This window comes from Dermacentor variabilis, chromosome 11 (assembly GCF_050947875.1).
Source record: "Dermacentor variabilis isolate Ectoservices chromosome 11, ASM5094787v1, whole genome shotgun sequence".
Classification (NCBI taxonomy): domain Eukaryota; kingdom Metazoa; phylum Arthropoda; class Arachnida; order Ixodida; family Ixodidae; genus Dermacentor; species Dermacentor variabilis.
Genome location: NC_134578.1, coordinates 49,791,164 through 49,808,328, shown reverse-complemented (window position 1 = coordinate 49,808,328; position 17,165 = coordinate 49,791,164). Strand labels below are relative to the sequence as shown.

At 46.3% G+C, this 17,165-nt stretch overlaps 1 protein-coding gene across 1 annotated transcript; it reads right to left on the bottom strand.

The window, feature by feature from the left end:
- Window positions 1-498: 498 nt before the first annotated feature.
- Window positions 499-14,963, bottom strand: LOC142564137 (juvenile hormone acid O-methyltransferase-like). The gene is made up of 4 exons (XM_075674995.1): window positions 14,468-14,963; window positions 4,827-5,378; window positions 2,183-2,342; window positions 499-748 (listed from the first exon to the last, which is right to left on the bottom strand). The coding sequence occupies exons 2-4, from the start codon at window positions 5,361-5,363 to the stop codon at window positions 582-584; spliced, it is 864 nt and encodes a 287-aa protein (XP_075531110.1). The 5' UTR covers window positions 5,364-5,378; window positions 14,468-14,963; the 3' UTR covers window positions 499-581.
- Window positions 14,964-17,165: the final 2,202 nt, after the last annotated feature.

The window sequence follows — 17,165 nt, the reverse complement described above, 5'->3', positions numbered from 1 at the left end:
CAAGACATTCAATCCAACAATTTATCAGCGCAGCACCTTTCAGCGCCGCCTTGAGCCAGTTTCTTCCAATGTATGTGCGGTAAATTAGAGTCTACGGTCGTTATTAGTCGTGCGTTCCTATTTATATGCGTACACAAATGTGCGCTCAGTTGGTCTGCTAACTCTTGGGAAGTCGAAGTTCGCCAACACACTGTATCCACAAAAATGGGCAATGTCTTGAAATGTCATCTTGCCCCAAGCTATTTTGGGGACGTCGCAATGAACCAAAATCGCAATAACACAACATTTAAGCATGATGCACGCTTCGCCGCCTCGTGAATCGCGATCTCCTCTGAACATTAGATGCCCAGGATTAATTAATAATTATGTATACCACAGTGGAGCCATGTTTCCGCGATGACGATCGTGTTTGGGCTTTGTGTAAGAAGCAAGAATTCCAGATCCGCAGTCTTGCTAACGGCACTGCGGGAACTGAAGACACAAAGAAACGATGAGACGCGTGTTTCATTTATTGTCACTGTACTTTAAGCATCGCGAGTTCACTTTACATGAGGGCTACCCTAATGAGCAGACGGCAACCGCTAATTCTTACGACGTCGAGTCGCACGAATAAGATAGAATGCGGTATCAGCTTTTTCACGTCCCAGCGATTTCAGTGTGGTCATTTCTCTCTCGACGTCCTCTTGAAGAAGCACCTTCTCCTCTTCGGTGAGCTCGTCGTGAACAGGGCTGATGGACACCGCATACTCTGCAGGAACGCAAGAAGGCCAAATAAACAGTCGCTCTCTACAGATTTCTTGAAGCGGGAGAGAGTTAACATTGCAACTAATGTTATTGAATTTTAGTGCACTTATATTGTGCAGAAAATAAATTGATGTAGCATACGCCATTCGTTGAAGACTGGCTTCGTGTATTTGTGCCTGTGCATTTATTTTACGCGACCTGACATAACGCGCTTTCCTGCGATTTCACTTGGTGTGCTTTTTGTTGCCTCACTTAACGTGCGCCTCTCTGGCACCTCTTAAAGTGCAATTATGTGACCTTTGTGCGTGTCGTTGTCTCCTTTTTCCGGTTCAACGCACTTTCGGTTGTGCATTGTAGTGCGTCTGAATTTTAATTTTTTTTAGTGATCTATTCATTTATTCATATTGCCTGAAAGGCCCCTGAGAAACGTAACTTTGCATGACGGATGGGCAAGAACAATGGCGGGTCAGGTTAGGCGGCGTCATTTGAATGGCGGTGTTGTTCAACGGCAATTTCGAAACGAGAAATGTCGGCCACAAGGGAAATACCAGGAGGAATGTTATTTCCATGCTCCGACTATGCATACAAAAAAAAAGGAACGTTGATATTAAGTGGAGTGGGTACGTAGTGGAAGCTTAGCATTAAGGTGCGATAAGTGGCAGCGGCGATTCGTTGGAATGAAGATTTGGTCACCTGGGGGGCTGTGAATGAACGAACCCGAAGAAAACAACGCAAGAACAAAGGCGACCAGCTCTGCAGCGGGAGGCTGAGCTAGGGAAGACAAAACTTAAGATTATTTTAGGACCGCGAAACTTGTGTTACAGGAGCTGTCGGAAGGAATGAACCTGGTAGCTCGGTTTCGGACCGATTCAAGGGTAATATCTGTGGCGGCTGCCGCGGCCTTGCACAGGCAAATGGTGCGACCCTGAAATCCCTGAAATGAGACACTTGTATTTCCGATGACTGCGTCAGTTTGCGTTCGACGGTCCCGACCGAGCACCGATTGCGGAAGGAGTGCACCCCGTAAGCGTCGTTCAACTGCGGCTAAAAAAATTACTGCAACGCCATCAAAAGCACCGATAGGCGTCCTTGTGGCAAATCCTACCGTACAAAAAAGAAAGGGAAATAAGGCGACACCATGTTCTCGTTCGCGACGCCACCCCATGTATCGAAAAGCGCCAATGCGACGTAGAAGCAAGACGAGAACGGTACCGCGGCATCCTAGTCGTGGCTTTAAACGTGCTGCAAAAGCACATACCAACTCGATCAACCAGGTAGGCATGTCGACACGTGCAGGGCACATAAATGGCAACGATGTAACAGTTATATTACCACATGCGTTGCGTTCAAGAATACATCGCATTAACATAATTTCGCGAACTCCGTGGGATCCGCATAATTGCGTTTTTTTTTCTATTCGACGGAAGGTCCAACTTACGGGCTAGCTGACTCACTGGGGCGGTGTCGAGCCAGTCGAATCGAAGCAGCTCACACGTGCTCGCGTACAGGCCCGCTCCTTCGAGCAGGTCCCGCACGTACGCCATCAGAGACTCGTCATCCGTCAACTGGAAGCTCCTCGTTGTGAACGACTTGAACGCCTTGCATTTAGGAAGGTGATTTTTTTTTCATTCTTTACCTCATTAGGCAAGTGATTATGCGAGCAAACTTATACCAGCAGATTCACGCAACGATATGTCGCAAGATTTCAGAAGGACGTTGTGATGTCCGGGTTGGACGCTACACTCTAAAACAACGCGACTTTTAGAAAGGTAATTATTCGTACATTTTTCATAGGTAACAGTCAGTGTTTGGCCAAAGAAATGTCTCAAAGGTACTGTTCTAAATATTGGCAAGGACTCTGTATTATCAGCAAAGAACCTTGGTAATTGTAATGTGGTCTAAATACTGGTAATTTGTCCTGAATGATGCAAATGTAAGGCCTAAAGCAATTTAGAGTCTAAAGTTCAGATATCCGTTTAAAATTTACTCGAGCCAGAAATACATCACTGCGCTCACAGGTATAACACAAAGCTTCGTGCGAAAGTTTACTGTTTATTGCTCGTGCAAATTTTAATAACGTCAAGGATGACTTTAGGCCTAACAAAATAAAACCAAGACATTCATGCTTGCTCAGCTCTTGATGGCATACCAGCGACATCTCGGCATGTATAACGGTAGGGGCTGTCGCATACCTGCAAAAAACGACAAAGTCTGCTCCTTCCTAAAAATATTGCGTCCTTAGGGTGTACCGCAGGCAGGTCACCTTAGTACCAAATGAGAGCGCAACTGTGCGGAGGACACTCGTTCACGTCAAAAAACGACGAGATGAACGCCACACTAAGCGGACGTGTCGGCTGGGAGGAACGCCGACTATGCGTCTTACTCGGAGTAAGACGCATCTGTTTGTCCGTCCTTTCTCCCCGAAAATTGATTATGCACGCACGCACGCACGCACGCACGCACGCACGCACGCACGCACGCACGCACGCGCGCACACACACACACACACACACACACACACACACACACACACACACACACACGCACACACACACACACACACACACACACACACACACACACACACACACACACACACACACACACACACACACACACACACACTGTCAAGCGTTGTTTAAACAGCGGGTATGCTTGTGTACGAAGGTTCTCAAGTCCTGCTGCGCAGAAGGAACAGAGCCCTGGCGATGCTTGCATCGTGAGACCTGACGTCTCACGATGCAAGCATGATGATGCATGGCGGAGTTGGATGGCGGAGACGATTATGACGCTGTTGTACGCTACGGCCTCAGCAAAGTAACCTTCTTAAAGGAGCCTTTTTCTACAGGTCAATAGCTAGCCGGAACTATTCGCCCTCACTAATAGCTCTGTGTCCAAAAATAACAGTACTTTGCTTGAAATAATGCAAATTTAAGCCGTTAAAATAATATAATCCCTCAAGTTCACGTCATCTCCGTCACACCACACTTCAGCGATGGTATTGCACTAAACAAAGTGTAAAGAAACGCCGAAACGAAAGAAGCCACGGGGGACGCCCAGCGCCTGTTTTTCCACCGTGCCTTATTGTGCGCTTGTGTTTGCTGGCGCTTAACTCCCTTTAACCCAGATGTACCAACCAGCCCACATCACTCCGCTTGTCAGCGATCGCACGGCCGCCTTCCCATGCAGCACAAGATTGCACGAGGGTTCACACCTGCCTTACGGCGTCCATCTCACTCATTCATTGCGTCGCATTCAAGACATGCAACACTAACTCACAAACATTGCCCCGTTTAAAGCAGCGTTGGCATTGCTTCAAGTTTCAGTTGTTTCTTCAAACAGGAGCAAGGGAATAACCTAGACAGCCCACAAAGCTAAATGCCAAGTAAATGCCAATTTGTTAGCAGATTGCCTAATTACCGTGTACAGTAATAATTCACACTGTTTCCTTCTGATATTTTGTCAGACTTTCAGTCAGTCAGCATTCTGCGGTGGAATTATGCATTTATTTTACCCACTCGGTTATGCATCGTGCTCTCGATGCAGCGGCATATGTAAGCAAACAAATAAACTAATGTAACGCTTCAGGAGCCATCAGATTGCAAGTGCGGCACCATGCATCATGTTTGTTCGTATGTGAATGACAAGCGGTGCTTACCGCAATACACGTGGTTCAGTAGCACTCTCGAGGTGCCTTTTGTGCGGCTACCTTTCACTAGACGATCCCAGTTTTGCCGTTTGCAGCATTTGAGGCTTATTATCTGGAAGACCTTTGACGCAGAACACGATTTTGCTATCGTGGCCCTCGGACACCTGCGCTGCTACAAAAGCGATGCTCCGTTTCTTTAAATCCGCCGGCCCTTGAGATTGGTTATGAATGTTCTACGATCAATTGAGCATATGTTTCCGCGTGTTTAGCTTGTGTCCTCTCCTTCTCTTTGCTTTTGTCCCATTTTTTTTCCCTTTTAGGCCAGTGCAGCGTCACCAAACAGGCCTCGCCCTGGTTTAACTCTTCTCCATTCTCTCATCACGCTTCCCTCTCTTACTCTCCCTTACTCACCGTGCGAAAATATCACACTCACGTCGGTAAAGCGACTCCATCGATGAGTCGCTGCCAACCTTTGCCAAATTCCCCGGATAATGCCGACGGCTGGGTATAGCAGCACGCAGTCGCCATCATCGGTCATAAGTGAGGCTATGTTGCCGAACGCTGACGTCTGGTCTCGCACCCAATTCAGGCAGCAGACAGAGTAGACCCGTTCAAACCGACCGTACGTGTCCATAAAACGTTTTACGTCACCAGAATCGCTGACGTCGAGGAGGTCGTAGGAAATCTTGGGGTGCGGAAAGTTGGCCCTCGCAAAGCCGACCATATCCGAAGACACGTCCGTAGCCACCAGTCTTCGACACGGCAGGCTCCGCGGCAGGAGGACCTCTCTTGTCACGTGACCATCTCCGCAGCCGATGTCGAGCATCTGCCGACCTTCGCTTATCCTGGCCGGGACCGTCATTTTGATGAAGTCGAACACCGCCTCGTAGAAACCATTCCAAATAGAAAGTGTAGAGTACGAAGACACGTCGAATGCGGGAACGTTCTGCTTCTTCGATGTCCGCTCCATGGTAGGCAATGAACCCTGTTTTGTAGAGGCAGAAGCTTATGGGATCAACACACCTTTTCTTTTTTGACATGCTAATCATGCTTTACTCGTTAAAAACTTGTCTTTACTGGGCTGCATTTCATCGCCCTGTGATAAGGGACATCCTTTAATTCAAGTTTTTTCCCCCCCAACCAACACTTTGTATTCAAACGTTTTCTACTGCGTTCAACTTTGCCTTGTTTCAGTGCTCGGCAGCTGTCGTTTCCAATCACTAGGGCCTTATTTTCCTCAGTTGTCTCCTGTTACCAGATCACCCTTTTGAAAGCGACACTGACGAGTCGTGCACGTTATTTTAGCCTTGTGGCGCTATTGAGGGCGTAGGGCTGGCAGATGCGGCTCTGCATACCGCAAGTGAAGAGCAGTTTGGACGAGGCATTAACCTTCCTGAAGACAGCTAATTTAAACGGGCGTCCAGTGTGATTGCAGCGAGAAAAATGCGCGCTGAACCCATAGACGTGATCGAAAAAAAAAACTGCGCGAAAAATTAGGAAAAACGAAGGGCGAACGGAGAGAGTGCTGCGCTTTCAGCTGAAGTTTTGTTAGAAAAGCTCGTGTATAAACGTAAATGCAAGCACACTATGACATGTAGGAACACAGGAAGTGAGTTTATCAACCGCATAATGACTTCAGACACTGAAATTCGCTTTTATGTGAGGATATCGGCGGAGTACTGACGCACTCAGTGCCGTGTTCACTGATAAGAGAACGCCTGCGATAATTAACATCGCTGATCGCGTCAGTACTCCGTGGATATCCTTATCTCAAAGTGTATTTCGATTTCTCGAGTCATTTTGATGTTGATTAATTCGCCCTGCGCGTTCCTAAACACCATGGTGCGCTTGTATGTACGTATGCATGTATGTACCAACTTTTGTAATAAAGCTTCAGTTTAGAGTATAACGCTGTCTCCTTTGGCACTTCATTCATTTTCTCATTTTTTCACGTTACTTTTCATCGTATCTAAACACCAATAATCCCAGCAAAGCATCTTGATTCGAACCAGAGGCCAATGCAAAGTATCAAAGAACTAACTGAACAAAGGAGGAGGATATGACTTGAGCTGCAGTTCAAGGGTTGCTCTGTGTTCTTTTCTTCCGACTACCAGGCTTTTTAAGTCGTATTATTATTTTAATTAAATTTTGCTGGTGCCGTTTGAATAAGTGCCAGGAATCGACTGACCAGCGACTTACATCTGCACCATGTCGCAGTGTTACACATGTTAAGTTAGCGTGCGCCATACGTTGCCATGCGGGAACGCGACCCCTCTGCTTGCCAATGTCTTCTCGTGGTTGCATGCTACTTAAATTAGGCAAACCGCAGCAGGAAGAACTACCACAGCAACAGAAAACATTGCGCCGTATTACTAAATAGTTGAAAGAACTCACTTGAAGTATTGTCGTGACGCTTTAGAATGTAGATTGCATAAGTGTACGACGCATGCGGCTACCTGCGCACCACTCAATGGCTCGGTCCTTCAGTGTTTCAAAGATCCAAGCTGTCCATTGGCTTGATTGATGAAATGAAAGGTCAGTTAAGGGTCCATGAGTACAAAACGATGAACGCCTTATTAAGGAACTCGGAAATAATTCTGCCCCTACAGTGTTTTTTAACATAAATATGGACAGTCCCTTTTAGCATACGCCAAAAAAAGGTAAGGGCGAAAGCCTCCACGTTCGAGAGACATTCATTACCTTATATTCTGATTTTAATGCCTTGCCACTTATTACTTGTTTTCGCTCACCAAAGGTCGTGGGTTTGAGTGCCTCAATCGGCGCTAACTTAATTAACTTCATCCTAATTAACACCAAAGGTCGCGAGTTCGACTCCAACCCAAGGTCAATTGAGGGTTCGGGTTTCTTAATAAACTAAAAAAAGTGTGCGTTAATTAACTTTGCCTTGACACTACAGGCGGTGGGTTCGACTCCCAAATAAGGTCGTTGGTTCGAATGGCTTAATCAACTGCACCTTAATTAACTGTGCTTCCTTTTTGCATGATGAGCGGCATCAGAACAAGCTGTAGAATTCGACGACGACGAACGCGCGAGCATTGGCACGAGTGCGTGTGTGCGCGAGGCGATCTCACGTGACTTTCTGCACTGCACGCCGCGTTTTAAAGGCCACCGTCTGAAGATGCGTTTAAGGCTTTCGCCTTAAAAACAGAATAGTTTATGAGCTGACAGTTCAGTCACATATTACAAAAAAGCAGATGCTCTCCGATGAGAAATGTTCGTACTTGAACTTGAGAATTCCATAATGTATCCCGATTGTAATATTATAATCACAGCCCCGCCGTGCATATTGTTCTGATATTTTTCCATGCAATCGTTTGGTCTTTATTACCTCAACAATGTACAGCTGTGTTATTGGCCCTCGGTTGTAAAAAGTTACGGGATCGCCGCACACTGTTCGTCAGATTTCATATGAGGACGCACTAATGGTACTTCACAAGCATGACGACTTTATGCATGCAACTACAATACGCTGTTACCACATTATTAATACGCTTCCTACATGTATAGGAGACAACCATCTACAATTTTCGTGAAGTATAGCATATATCTCGAAGCATAATGTAGCGGTAATTTCGAACGTCGTGAGACATGTGCGATGACTATTAGCGCACGTAAAGATAGGTTCAGTGAATACGCGGTCTCTTACCAACAGATGAATCACAAGCGATACGAAGGACGCAGAGGATGTGTAACGCTGCGAAGGACAACTTCGTGAAGGAATGGGCTTCCTCTCATTTGCGGCCAGCTATTGAGCGCACCTTCCCTCGAGGGGCCGTGTCTGCAAAAAGCGTGGCTTATCTCGTCTACAGATATGAATAGCGAGCATAGTGAGATCGTGAGCCACGCCGGACAGGCGCTTATGATAAAGAGAAGGTTAACGACTCCATCTCCCCCTCTCCTTTCGCCCAAGAGAGCAGCAATCTCAGTACTTTTTGCGACGCTTCCGATAGTACTGTTGGTTCCTTTTGTGTTTTGCATTTTTCATTTTGCCTCCAGCCGCCAAACAATGCTGAGAGCGCAGCCTGGTGAGTGGTTGACGAGGCGATATTGCACGTCGCGACAGAAAACACGGCAGTCACGATTCGCGCTATTTGTGAGAAAACCGTTTTTTTTTTCATTTTAATTCGAAGGCTTCAAATGGGGCCCACTGAGCGTGAAAGCCGGCATATGTAAGCTGTAGTAGCGAAACGGCACCTAAAGTCCCACTGGCTGCGATGCCACGTCACGAGCCCGCCTCGACGGAGTGGAGCGGGGGAAAGGGGACACCTGCTGCTCGATAGCGGACGAGGTATTGCGTGAGGGGAGAGGGCAACGCCGCAACGCCACGTCAGCCTCACTTTCGGAAGCGTGTGTTATCCGCGCGTTCCTTGTCCCCGCCAGCTCTCGCCTGCCTTGTTAAGTGCGCATCGGTATCAGGCCAAACCAAACGCGCCAAGCGTCTCAACGCGCTCGCTTGTCCGCGAGGAGTTCGTAACTCGAAGAGCCACTCTGCGGCGTTCAATTGGAGATTAAATGTTTTCGCATTCACAACTAATGAGAAGTTCTTAGGTGTCCTCAGATTTTTATCGCTTATATCTTTGCAATCATGCCACCCACGCGTCTCACTTTGGTGTCGTTGTATGCAACTTCATGCATGGTTCGCATGCAGAGATGGCGCTGTTGTCACTCCACGCGTGACGCAATCAGAGCTAAATTTATCCTCTCGCTACGCGTTCACAGAGGCGCAGCTCGGCAGTACGTTTGCCCTTGTGGGACGGATGGGTCGCGTTTGAGAGAGAGAGAGAGAGAGAGAGAGAGAGAGAGAGAGAGAGAGAGAGAGAGAGAGAGCGCTTGCTTGCTTGCCTGTGGGTTTGCAGTCAGGGCTGCATGGGAGCTTTCATCGTGGTAGGCTCCGAAACGAAAAAAAGGAGAAAGAAACTCGAAGTCATGATGAGGGCCGATAGATCAAAACATTTCGTGATAAGTGGGTAAACCGGGAAAAGCTGCTCGAGATAAACGGGCGGACATTTAGACAGGTGGACCTATTTTTTGTGAAAACTGGCCTTGTCCGTCCTTGTGACATCAGTTTTGTGATCAGAGGCGTCACTTGGCGTCGCTGGTGGCGCAGCCTGTCTACAAACGAAGCAACTGAAGAAAAGAATTCATCATCATCATCATCAGCCTAGTTACGCCCACTGCAGGGCAAAGGCCTCTCCCATACTTCTCCAACTACCCCGGTCATGTACTAATTGTGGCCATGTTGTCCCTGCAAACGTCTTAATGTCATCCGCCCACCTAACTTTCTGCCGCCCCCTGCTACGCATCCCTTCCCTTGGAATCCAGTCCGTAACCCTTAGTGACCATCGGTTATCTTCCCTCCTCATTACATGTCCGGCCCATGCCCATTTCTTTTTCTTGATTTCAACTAAGATGTCGTTTACCCGCGTTTGTTGCCTCACCCAATCTGCTCTTTTCTTATCCCTTAACGTCACACCCATCATTCTTCTTTCCATAGCTCGTTGCGTCGTCCTCAATTTCAGCAGAACCCTTTTCGTAAGTCTCCAGGTTTCTGCCCCATATGTGAGTACTGGTAACACACAGCTGTTATACACTTTCCTTTTGAGGGATAGTGGCAACCTGCTGTTCATGATTTGAGAATGCCTGCCAAACGCACCCCAGCCCACTCTTATTCTTCTGGTTATTTCAGTCTCATGATCCGGATCCGTGGTCACTACCTGCCCTAAGTAGATGTAGTCCCTTACCCCTTCCAGTGCTTCGCTACCTATCGTAAACTGCTGTTCTCTTCCGAGCCTGTTAAACATTACTTTAGTTTTCTGCAGATTAATTTTCAGACCCACCCTTCTGCTTTGCCTCTCCAGGTCAGTGAGCATGCATTGCAATTGGTCTCCTGAGTTACTAAGCAAGGCAATATCATCAGCGAATCGCAAGTTGCTAAGGTATTCTCCATCAACTTTTATCCCCAATTCTTCCCACTCCAGGCCTCTGAATACCTCCTGTAAACATGCTGTGAATAGCATTGGAGATATCGTATCTCCCTGTCTGACGCCTTTCTTTATAGGGATTTTGTTGCTTTCTTTGTGGAGGACTACGGTGGCTGTGGAGCCGCTATAGATATCTTCCAGTATCTTTACATATGGCTCATCTACACCCTGATTCCGTAATGCCTCCATGACTGCTGAGGTTTCGACTGAATCAAACGCTTTCTCGTAATCAATGAAAGCTATATATAACGGTTGGTTATATTCTGCACATTTCTCTATCACTTGATTGACAGTGTGAATATGGTCTATTGTTGAGTAGCCTTTACGGAATCCTGCCTGGTCCTTTGGTTGACAGAAGTCTAAGGTGTTCCTGATTCTATTTGCGATTACCTTAGTAAATACTTTGTAGGCAACGGACAGTAAGCTGATCGGTCTATAATTTTTCAAGTCTTTGGCGTCCCCTTTCTTATGGATTAGGATTATGTTAGCGTTCTTCCAAGATTCCGGTACGCTCGAGGTTATGAGGCATTGCGTATACAGGGTGGCCAGTTTCTCTAGAACAATCTGACCACCATCCTTCAACAAATCTGCTGTTACCTGATCCTCCCCGGCTGCCTTCCCCCTTTGCATAGCTCCTAAGGCTTTCTTTACTTCTTCTGGCGTTACCTGTGGGATTTCGAATTCCTCTAGGCTATTCTCTCTTCCACTATCGTCGTGGGTGCCACTGGTACTGTATAAATCTCTATAGAACTCCTCAGCCACTTGAACTATCTCATCCATATTAGTAACGATATTGCCGGCTTTGTCTCTTAACGCACACATCTGATTCTTGCCTATTCCTAGTTTCTTCTTCACTGTTTTTAGGCTTCCTCCGTTCCTGAGAGCCTGTTCAATTCTATCCATATTATAGTTCCTGATGTCCGCTGTCTTACGCTTGTTGATTAACTTAGAAAGTTCTGCCAGTTCTATTCTAGCTGTAGGGTTAGAGGCTTTCATACATTGGCGTTTCTTGATCAGATCTTTCGTCTCCTGCGATAGCTTACTGGTTTCCTGTCTAACGGAGTTACCACCGACTTCTATTGCGCACTCCTTAATGGTTCCCAGAAAAGAATTAGGGCTGGCATATTGAGTACCTAAGACTAGTGGTCGGCAGGAGCAAGATGGGGCGAAATGAGGGAAGCAGTGGGGTAGGGCATCGCAATGCCGCAGCAGTACCATTTATTTATTCTTTATTTATTCTTTATTTATTCAGACATATCCCCGCTTAGCCCGAAAGCGTTACAGCAGGGGGGTTACAAGCATGAAAAGAATACATCTTGATTCTCACTGCACACCTGTTCACATGACAGTCTATTCCACTGAGCGATAGTTTTTACAAAAAAAGAGTTGGCATACAGGCCCGTCCTAGCCCGGTATTCTCTAATTTTGCACTGGTGGTCAGTGCGTGCCGATATATAGTTTGGCGGTTTTAAGTACATTTCCCTATCAATTCCAGTTTTGTTATGATAGATTTCATACAGAAGCTTTAGCCGCAGCCTCTTTCGGCGAGACGACAGGGACTCCCAGTTGAGCTCTGTTTTCATTGCTGTGCAACTGTGCCTCCTCCCGTACCTACTCAAGACGAACCTGGCTGCTCTGTTTTGTATTTTTTCTAGTTTATTTATCAGACATATCTGTGATGGGTCCCATAAGGTACAAGCATATTCCAAAATAGGCCGTATACAAGTTGGGTACGCCGTGCTTCTAAGGTTGGAATTTGCGCATTTTAAATTTCTTTGAATGTAATTCAGAGCAACTGCCGCTTTGCCAACTACATAGTCCACGTGTGCCCGCCAAGAGCAGTCGCCCGACAGCATTACGCCCAAATATTTAGTCTTGGATTTAGTACTTAATATATTATTCATTAGACTGTAGCTGGCATCGATTACTTTTTTCTTCTTAGTAAACCGCACATGGACGCACTTTCCGGTATTCAAATTCATTTTCCACTTTGAGCACCATTCGCAAATACGATCTAGGTCGGCCTGCAGTTTGAGAACATCGTCTTCATTATCGATTTTTCTATACACAATACAGTCATCTGCGAAGAGCCGCATGTTAGAGTCAATACCTAAGTTAATATCATTAGTATATATAAGAAAAAGAAGAGGCCCCAGAACTGATCCTTGCGGGACGCCTGATGTGACCTCAAGATAATCTGAAGTAGTACCATTTAGGACCACACGTTGACGGCGACTTGACAAATAGTTCTTTATCCAGCTAAAAACACTAGAATCTATACTTAGCATTCGAAGTTTATGAAGTAGTAAAGAATGGCAGACAGTATCAAATGCTTTGCGGAAGTCCAGAAATATGCAGTCTATTTGTCCACCCATATCAACCACCGACGCCAGGTCATCATAAAATTCAATCAGTTGTGTCGAACATGAAAACCCCTTGCGAAATCCGTGTTGTCTGTTCGTAAGCAATGTGTTGTCCGTTAGATGTTCCATGATAGCCTTATATATTATGTGTTCCATGATCTTGCACGAAATCGAGGTAAGTGAGATAGGCCTATAATTAGTAACTTCTTTTTTAGAGCCCGCTTTGTGAATAGGGACTACATTTGCAATTTTCCAGTCCTGTGGCATCTGTCCAGCAGTTAATGACTTGTGAAATATTAAGTAAAGGTAAAGCGAGATGGCGTGAGAACACTGTTTTAAAATTCTCGGAGAGATACCGTCAGGGCCAATAGCCTTACTTTCATCAAGGTTTTTTAGCAGAGATTCAATGCCGCTAACGCTGAGTTCGATTGGTTTCATAAGAGGAACGTTGCTTTTGGATGATTTTGGGCTGCATGCAGATTGAGAAAGAAAGACTGATTGGAAATATCTGTTTAGGCATGTCGCTTTTTCTGCATCGTCAGTAAGAATGCGTTCATTGTAAATAATTTCATTTATTCCAACAGGATCAGACCCACATCCCTTCAAATATTGCCAGAATGGCTTAGGATTTATTTTCATTTTGTCATTTAATCGTTTAAGATACTGTTCTTTTGCTTTTTTCGACAGGTCTTTGTATTCGCGTGTTAATTCTTGTAGCCTTTTAAAACACGCGTGTGTTTTTGTTCTTTTATATCTTTGAAACACATGCCTTCGTTTTTTAATTAACCTCAATACACGAAAGGTGATCCACGGTTTCTTACGCTTTTGGAGTCTAGCCGATTCAATACTTGGTACGAACTTCTCTGTAAGGTCAAACAGCTTTTCTTTAAATGTGCTCCATAAAAATTCTACTTCATGTTCCTCCGCAAAGCATTCAAAAACAGGAAGAAACTCAAGAAGTTTATCCGAAATGGATGAATAATCGGACGAACACTGGAATGAACACTGGACGCGTCTGTCATTTAACTTGAATATGGAACGGATGGTCGGTGCAGGCAGCTGACAAAAAAAGGAAGGGGAATGTCTGGCAGTATGGATGAGGTGGTGTGAAGGGACCCACATTGATGTGGCCGCAAGCTTTTCAGGTGCCGCAGTGGCAACTCGTAGACTGTAGGAAACAGTGAGAGACGCAGACGGTGGGAGGGGGGTTATCTTTAAAGGGACATTAACCCTAGATAATTCGCCGTAGACCCCTTCACTGCGGTCAGGCAAAATTAAAACGAATAAAGTTACATTAACGTTTCACATCGTGAACGCAGGTTACGCGCAAGCGTATGGGTGCCCTTCCTATATGGTTGCGATAGCAATGATATTCAAAAAAACTTTAAGCTGCGCGATGAAGACGGGGCGTGAACGGAAACATAGACGCAGGCACAGAGCGCAGTGATATGCACACTCCCGGCGCATTTCAGCCGTCGTGGTCACCGCGATGTTCCGTACAAAGCCCAAGGGCAACGACATCGGCCCCGCTCACCGTGTGTTCTATGTGCGAGTGAAAGCGTGTGACGGTTACCCGAATCGCGTACAAGGGAGGAAAGCAAGAAGGCAGCGCGGGAGGGACGGCGGCGGCTTGTACTCTGGTAGCAACTGCACAGCTAGCGCATGCGGCGCACGCCATATGTTGAAAGCGATCTGCAGAAAGCTCATACCTCGTGCGAAGTGCTGCGTTCTCGAAGCTCAATTTGCGGTGAAGCGGTAGACAGCACGAAGGTCACTTCGCTCGCTGCTGCCGGCGCGCTTCGTCGCGCCAACACGTGTTCAACTCGCGTCCGGCGCTTGGCGACGACTTCACGGTCGGTCGACTCACGGTGCGGCCTGCCACTGCTTGCGTTGTCGTTCGGTCCTTTCCGCCCGGCGCTCGACAACTCTATCACCAGACGAACCCGCTAGCTTCACAGCGCGCACACAACCCGTAGCAACTGCCAGAGGAGGTCAAACCAGCGCGCTTCGCCTACCCTCCTCCTCCTCTGCGAAACTTCGCCTCTTTTCTCCTTTTCTGCTTCGCTTAAACCACCTAGACTTTCACCTAGGCGCCGTTGGCTTGCTGCACGCTCCTTCGTACTTTCTCCGGCGCGCGATTTTCTTCTCCACCTCCAGGCGCCTTCCTCCTCCGCTTCTTCCGCGGCTTCACACTATCCCTCGACGGACATCGCTGCGCCTGGCGAATTAACCTGAACATCGCCCCCGAGGGCTCCGTGGTCGCTGCGCATGCGTTAGCTGAGAGAAGGTGAGAAAGGAGGACAAGTTGACTTTACCGGATTTGACGTCACATTATTGTTTGTTTTTGCTTTTATGAAATAACTACTCTCGAACTCAGACGGCATGGCTTGCGTCTCGTTCGCGCGCGTACGTATGGATGTGGTCCGCTTTTAGTTTTTAGCGAATGCTTAGAAGCTTGAAGTTGCGGACACAGCGGTGGGTCAGGGTTTGATGACATTTGTTGCCCAGCTGCTGGTGCTACCGCGACGTACTTGGAGCAACGGTAAGTGTTGTGCGATTACCCGTTCTCTTGGTGACACGTAAAAAGCCGGTTGCGCATTCGAGCTGTGGTCGATGTGATCTCGAAATTCGAAGGAACACGAAACGGTTGTCGCAGGTCCCGCAGTGATCGCAGTATAATTTATTCGTTCGTGCCTTCAACACTGCAGTTCCTACGCGTTGCACCGATGTAAAAAAATGAACAAAAAAAAAACAGCGACATCTTCCACGCGCCAGAAATGCATGCACTCAACTAGCGTGGATGTCGTCCTATAATGTTTATCGCGTTCTTAAGTCTATTTTTCTCCATCTCTATAGGATGACTACGCTATGCCCTTCTTATTTACCCATGCAGCGCATTGCTGCATTTAATTACCTTTCTCACTGCTGACCGCGGTATGGGCGTCAGAGGCTTATCATTCGTTGCAGTGAGATAACGAAAGCGTATTTCCTTCACTTAAAGCTTCTTAGTAGCTCCTTTGCGAGCCGTGGAGTTAAATCATACAATGCGTACGTTGTGAGCGAGCTGGTAAACGAAACCACTTTACTGCTGCTGCTACTATCACTTTTCGGGAACTTTCAAAATTAAACATATATATATTAGTATGAATCGGCTCACCAAGCTTTATATGCACGTCCGTTGCTTTCGTTCATAGATCATGTGCGTAGCTTTGCAACCGTGACCGATATTGTAGAAACAGCAAGGAGACAGATGACACAAGTAATGTGTCTGCTTTAATTGTTGTATGTGCTGTTTATAGAATATCAACCAACTCCGCGTAGTCGTGCTGTTTACGGCTAAAACGTGTTTTTTCTTGTTACATGAGGAGCATTTGCTTCTAATTGTGGCAGTAACGTTGTGCATTGTCCTCGGCCCAGATCGCTGACTGTATGCAAGCTTGTCTAATTTGTTTCACTTTGCTGCTGTCTTTACAGCTTCTGCTTATTTCCTCTGCCTGCACCTTATATTTGTTGTGTTTATCGAGACCTGGCCTGTCTCTGCCTTGTTGAAGACAAATGGACACAAGCACTGGTTGCTGTTGGTTTGTTTGGTTTGCTCAGTCTGAGCGTGGTATGCATATCCATTTGCTAAAAGGGTATGCAGCTGCGTCTAATGCAGCTACTGCTCATCTAAAGGTAGATTTAATAAGTAGTGGTTTGAGTGAGAATTAGTTGGTTTGAGTGATGTATGACACCAGAGAGTTATTGTTCTAGAAAGGAGACAAAGCTAGTCCACAAATTTAAGATATGGAGATGCTTAACCATTTAAGTGTTCTAAGTTGCCATGAAGTGTTACACACATTTAAAATTTCAGTTGCAAGAGACATAGTAGAAGAAGAATCCAGAGGATTTGCTGCCAGATGTCTTGAGACAATAAATTGTAGAGAAAGCATTATAGTGTGAGCTGCCAATGATTGTCGTCAGCTCTAACCCATTTTTCTATGTAGTCACTGTTGCTCCATTGTCTGTTGACATCACATGCTTGTTATAAACAAAAAATTGAGCTGCATGATTCCCCTGATTTTTCTCGCTCATAAGATACAAATGTTTTTATTTCGGGTGCCTTGGGGCCTCATGGTAGAAAACGAGTGTTTATTAGCGAGTTGTCAGCTTCTAAGATCATGTGCTTTGATATGTTGGTGTTTTAAAGGATACTACACGTCTGCCATCATAACTGTGAGTACTGCTGCCTAGCACTCCCACGGATATGCTTAGTACATATGCGCAGCTATCCAAGAAAATTGACATTGGGACAACTGCCGTTGAAGCTCACTTGGTAGAGCATTGCAAGCACAAGGCAGAAAACGTGGGTTCAGCTTCGTTGTCTCTTATGCAAAGCATTATCATGAGCTGTCTCCTGGCTTCTTC

What these genes read in the sequence shown, in the direction of transcription:
- LOC142564137 (XM_075674995.1), bottom strand. Translation starts at nt 5,363, where the DNA reads ATGGAGCGGACATCGAAGAAGCAGAACGTTCCCGCATTCGACGTGTCT. An exon ending in GATGGAGTCGCTTTACCGAC is followed by an intron (nt 2,343 to 4,826) that starts GTGAGTGTGATA and finishes CCTAAATGCAAG; the next exon opens with GCGTTCAAGTCGTTCACAAC. An exon ending in CCCAGTGAGTCAGCTAGCCC is followed by an intron (nt 749 to 2,182) that starts GTAAGTTGGACC and finishes GCGTTCCTGCAG; the next exon opens with AGTATGCGGTGTCCATCAGC.